Source organism: Mytilus californianus, unplaced genomic scaffold, assembly GCF_021869535.1.
Source record: "Mytilus californianus isolate M0D057914Y unplaced genomic scaffold, xbMytCali1.0.p SCAF_11, whole genome shotgun sequence".
Lineage (NCBI taxonomy): Eukaryota > Metazoa > Mollusca > Bivalvia > Mytilida > Mytilidae > Mytilus > Mytilus californianus.
Genome location: NW_026262593.1, coordinates 6,234,978 through 6,240,878, shown reverse-complemented (window position 1 = coordinate 6,240,878; position 5,901 = coordinate 6,234,978). Strand labels below are relative to the sequence as shown.

General features: G+C 31.7%; 1 protein-coding gene across 1 annotated transcript in view; it reads right to left on the bottom strand.

Annotated features, from left to right (window-relative positions):
- LOC127719449 (multifunctional procollagen lysine hydroxylase and glycosyltransferase LH3-like) overlaps positions 1–1,860 on the bottom strand; it is a 52,018-nt gene extending 50,158 nt beyond the window's left edge. The window contains exon 1 of the mRNA XM_052225555.1: positions 1,745–1,860. Within this exon, the coding sequence (XP_052081515.1) occupies positions 1,745–1,856 (112 nt within the window). The 5' untranslated portion in view covers positions 1,857–1,860. The remainder of the gene's footprint in view (positions 1–1,744) is intronic.
- Between the last annotated feature and the right edge of the window lie 4,041 nt (positions 1,861–5,901).

Sequence of the window (5,901 nt, the reverse complement as noted above, 5' to 3'; positions counted from 1 at the left end):
TGTTATTCAGTGGTTGTCGTTTGTTGGTGTGGTTCATAGGTGTTTCTCGTTTCTCGTTTTTTATATAGATTAGACCGTTGGTTTTCCTATTTGAATTGTTTTACACTAGTAATATTGGGGCCCTTTATAGCTTGCTGTTCGGTGTGAGGCAAGGCTCCGTGTTGAAGGCCGTACCGTTTGACTTATGATTGTTTACTTTTTATACATTGTGACTTGAACTCATTGGCACTCATACCACATCTTCTTATTTATATAACGGCTGGAAAACAAAGTGCATTGAAAAATATTCCAAATAGTTGAGCTGAAGTATGACTAAGTTCATCTGATCCTGGGAGTAAAAAAAACCTAAGTGGTTTGAATGAATTAACATTTTATTAGCAGTGCTTCAACATGTTCAATTTACAGAATATGGTCACATCAATGATATATCATGTCAGCACAAGAGTACTGACTACTAGTCTGGTGAGACCCTAGGGAACGAAACGTCCACCATAGTGGCATATAGACCCAGTGTTGTAAAAACTCATAACTGAGATACCAGGCTTTAATAAAATTCAGTGCGCCTTGTGTTGTGACTACATAAGACCAATTAGTGACGCTAGAATCTTAACTAATGACTAGTAAGCAATGTTCAACATACGAAATATCATTTCAGGCGTCGGAAAATGAAAAGAAGTTCTTTCAAAAGGTTGTTAGATCTGGAATATTATGGATTTCTTGTGTAAAAAATATTACTTATTTCAAGGATTTCTATTAGTATAAAGGATTAAGATACTTGCTTATCTACATGTACATATACAATATTGTGTTCTCATTCTGATCACATGTGTTACAGTTGCATATATCATGTATTTAGTATGTGTCTGAGTGAGAGAACAGATTCATTTCTAACTTTTTATCTTAAATGTTCACATATATTTATACTTATAATAAAGAAATGTTTGGAATTCAGACGAGTTCTATACATGTTTTCCTGCGACAATAACAATAAAGGCGATGTGTATATACTGACGCCAACCACATCCCTAACCCTGGTCTTTTTCTCATCATTTAAACGTTCTGAAGCGATGAAGATAAAAGAAAGCAATCGATTAACACTACAAGGGAAAAACTGTATGATGTTATGTATATCCACACCTTGCATAGTTTTCTTCGAAAAAGTATACAGACCATAGGAACTATTTTGTTTTAAATATGTACCTCTTTCCACTATGTTCTTTTTTGACCGGACCCGATTTTGGTGATGTTACATCTTACAAAGTCTATCCGAATCATTTTTCAAAGAATTCCGCTCAAACCGGTGCTAGGGGCCGTCCTAAACTTGCAGTGAGGTGAAAGTTTTTTTGCTCCGTGTTGAAGGTCTCATTGTGACTTTAAGATGAAGAACAGCAATAAAAGCGCTGTTTCTTTGCTTTTTGTGTTTTTTTTTTGCTGTGCATGTGCTGACTTTGTGCCATTGATGGATACCCCATATCCTTTATTTTTCTGTTTTTCTATCATACGAGTATTTTATTCTGTTGAATTAAAATAAAATCATAGAAATAAAACCAAATAAATTCCATTACAAAACTGTTCTAATTTTCAACAAATTCTTTTATTAGAATAATTATGTTTATTGCACTTATTAAGTAATAAGAATACTACATATAGCATTACCGACAGTTTTCTGATTAAACCTTAAAGGTAAACTACTGAAATTTTTCTTGTATATATATGCCGACATTATACAAATTAACTTACTTACTATTATCGAATATTCCGGTTCCATTTGATCCTCCTGGCGACCCTCCAGTACCCATAAGTTGGGTTGATGACGACACAAAACATAGCACAACAATCACATACGGAATTACCATTTTCCTGAGGTTTGAAAAAAGGGTTAAGGATAACTGTAAATTCAGATATTTTTGCGAAAACTGCGACGAGATAGGTGTCGCAAAAAATAAAACTTGCATTTTAAATATTGGTAGCATTAATGTATGTAGAATTTCCGGACGTTGCAATAATTTAACACGCACTGGTGTCGATTATTCAACAATCGCAATACTTTCACTCGCATTGGTGTCGATTATTCAACAATCGCAATAATTTCACTCGCATTGGTATCGATTATTCAACAATCGGAAAAATTTAACTCTCATTGGTGTCGATTATTCAACAATCGCAAAAATTTAACTCTCATTGGTGTCGAATATTCAACAATCGCAAAAATTTAACTCTCATTGGTGTCGATTATTCAACAATCGCAATAATTTCACTAGCATTGGTATCGATTATTCAACAATCGCAAAAATTTAACTCTCATTGGTGTCGAATATTCAACAATCGCAATAACAAATGCACGCATCAATTTATGAATTTACAGTGATGTAAAAGTGTTGAACGTGTGAACATTTGAAGTTTGAACATATTCTGAGCATCATACAAAATGTGCATCGGTCAACACTTTTACACCCTAATAAAATTACAAAAGGAAGCATTCCATTCCTAAATTATAGGAGATATGAGGTAAAGATGGGATAAACATATCATCAACTCCGAAACGCAAGTAAACCAGAACGGAAATTTGTAAGGACAATAGACAAGTCTGTACCATGTATATTTCAACCCGTCTACTAAATATGCATGGAAAATTTCCCACTAGACGTCAAGCAAATAGCAATCAATCAACCAATCTATTAGTTAATCTAAGATTATTTGATTATATTGTAAAATGATGAGTGAGCATTAATATAGACAATTTTATATTACAAAGATTCCCCACAGGTATTTTTCAAGAGCTGAGATTCGTTTTTTGATAATGTGAAAAAACAAAAAAATATTTAAAATCATGCAAATGCTTGTTTATGGGATTTATATTCCAGTTGCCTTTCAGTAAAAGGGGAAAACAACTGGAGATTCTAAGGAGCCCGTAATGCTCACATTCTGTCATAACATGATACTGACTTATGTTTCATCAAGGATTCAATAATACTATATAAATCATTGGTTTCAGTAACATGTTTTAAGGAGTATGGTGGTTTGATAGCTGAAAATTCAAATTGTTTTCAAAAGTCAGTACACCTAGCTCATTTAAAACTCTAATAAATTTTGTATCAAAAGTTTTCCATAACAAACCATGAATGGACGACGGACGACAGGTATAGTAGATGACCTTCTCCGACACACATACTCGCGTTTTAAAAATCATACATCATTTTCGACCATATCTTACAGAAGATTCTTAGGCAAAATGACAAAATCTAAACCATTTTCCTTCATCAAAAACGTTTAAATGACAAAAAAAACTCAATTGTTTTCACCTACACTCAAGTCAAAATTTATGAAAAAATGTACTAGTATTTTAAAATTTTTTATTGACGCTTTATAATTGAAAGAAACCATTCTCTATTCTAAAATTAATATCAGAAAAAGTAAAATACTGGAATCTGCTACATCAATTCTGTCTTCCAAAGTTAACAAAATACAAAAGGCCAAAATAATTTGATGCGGTTAGTTATATATATATCAAAGGTATACCCTAGTTATTAAAGTGGACACATATAAATTTATTTAACGTGTAATTGTACAAGTAAATTCATAAAAAGGAAAAAGATTTTTTTTTTACTTACACTGCAGTGATACGGTATTGCCAAAACTAAACTTTTCTATACTATGTTAACGGAAGCAAATGTAGGGAAGTTAACCAATGAACATGTGTCTATCTGGACATATTAACGGCATTTGTTGTGACATAAAAATGACAACCTGTTAAAAAATGATTGATATCAATATACACCAATAGTTCAAAAGATCAACAGTAAACATGTGTTCACATCTTTTTACGAGTTGAAAGAAGTAGAGACTTAGACGTTGGCTGCATTTCAGTTAATTTTTGTCAATTTAATTATTTTTGGTAAACTCATTGCAACGCCGAAAATATCTTTTAAAGGGTATTAAAAAGCTATATCTTTACCCCTTTCATACTTTTCATACACCTTATGTTTTACAAAACGTATATTTTATCTTAATATTATGTGAAACTAGATGCTAAAGAGGTGCTTCACGGAAAAGGTTTTCCTAATTTTTCATCAACCACGAATTCAAAATAGATTGTTTTCGAATATTAAAGTACACCAGTCTACTTAGACTATTGAAATAAAATTAAAGTTAAAATTTGGAAAATAGAAGTTAAAAATAGAAGTTAGCAGCCATGATCCCTTGTATTGTATTAGATATGTGAACTGCTCAACTCATCACTTAAGGGAAGACCATTTGACATTCTGAGTCACGGGTGCGTGTGTGTGTAAAAGGGGGGGGGGGGGAGAGAATTTTCCCGGATTGATCATTTCTATTCATCTGTTGCTACGCATGCTTTCTTTTTCGCGGAATCGCCGCGCAATTTTGTTTCAATACTTTTGTACACATTTGATTCCTTCATTTTCATCATGTCTTGTGCTAAGTTATTCATATTCAATTTGTACCAGTCCATTTTTCTTTTTCAAAATCCACCCCTTTTACCATGAACAATCAAAATACAAATTCTGACATTTTTGCACAAACTGTAGCTTGAAAAAAAAGCTAGGTAACCTATACTTTTTATCATATCTTTGAAAAAGAATGAAAAAACTATATTTTGGCAACTGAAGGAATGAAACAAATCTATTTTTTTTTAATTTAGACCCCTTCCACCTACCTCGATTTTTTTATGAGTTTTTTTCAATAGACATTTCGTTAGACAACTGACCATCAGTCAATACAAATGAGTTCAATCGTGCAGCTAAAAAGATGACCAATAGTACAATCGAGTTTTGTTGACCATTGATCTTTAGTGAACTTTTAATGTCATTCTTAAACTCTGTGTATGATCTTTAATAAGACTTATGGTTAGTGCCCCTAACTTCAATGGTAACTTCAACGGGTATGTTAGCCAACTTATCAAAATAGAAAATTTTAACAAAATGTTACTTAAAAAACTTTAAAAAATACGCTTACCTCCAAAGATCACCGATACATTTACGATCCCCATTATCATTTTTGGTTTGGAATCTAACTTCAATCAAACATGGCTGCGACTTTTACATTGATTTTCAATAAAAATTTCAGATAAATAAATCATGTAAAACTCAAATATCACAAATTTTTATCAACATTATCATCCTAAACATGATTGCAGTATTTGCCACCGAATGTAAAAAAAAAAAAATCAACCAATCAATTTTTCATCATTAAACAGATATACTTTTTTTAATAAAAATAGAAAAACAAGGGATAAAAAAATATCTTTGAAAATACAATCACTGACAACGATCGACTTGATTGAATGCTCCTAACCTTTGACAGACACAAAAAGAATTAACGTGTTAGAAGCTGATCAGGAATCTTTATTAAATTGTGCATGCAACGAGAACATGAGAGACTGTATAAGAATACAGAAAACCTGATATATTTAACATTTATATTTTCATAAATAAAGCAAATTTAATATACGAGAAATATCAATAAAACGTAAATTTAGTGGAAGAAATATCGTAGGACAGGTTTGGAGAAAAGACATGCAATTTAAGTAAAAACTATTCAATATTTTTTTGCGTGCCTCCTGTACATTTGAATTTCCATCTGCCGAATATTCAATTTGCAATATTTCGGAAAGTATAACATTTTCATAATTTTACATTGAATATATATCATTTTGTCTATACTTATATGCAGTTTCACATACTCTTTTACCATACAAAATTTCACAAAAATCCACGAGCTAGCCCATTTATGTACTAGTATCTGTAAGCTCATTAAAACAAAGGGGTACTTTTATTTTATTTTTTTCCGTTAAGCGTTATACTCTTTGTCGAATAAATCGTACTTTGTAAAAAATCACTCTGATTCAAACAAAAAATTCTCCGAAAATGTATTCCCTTATAT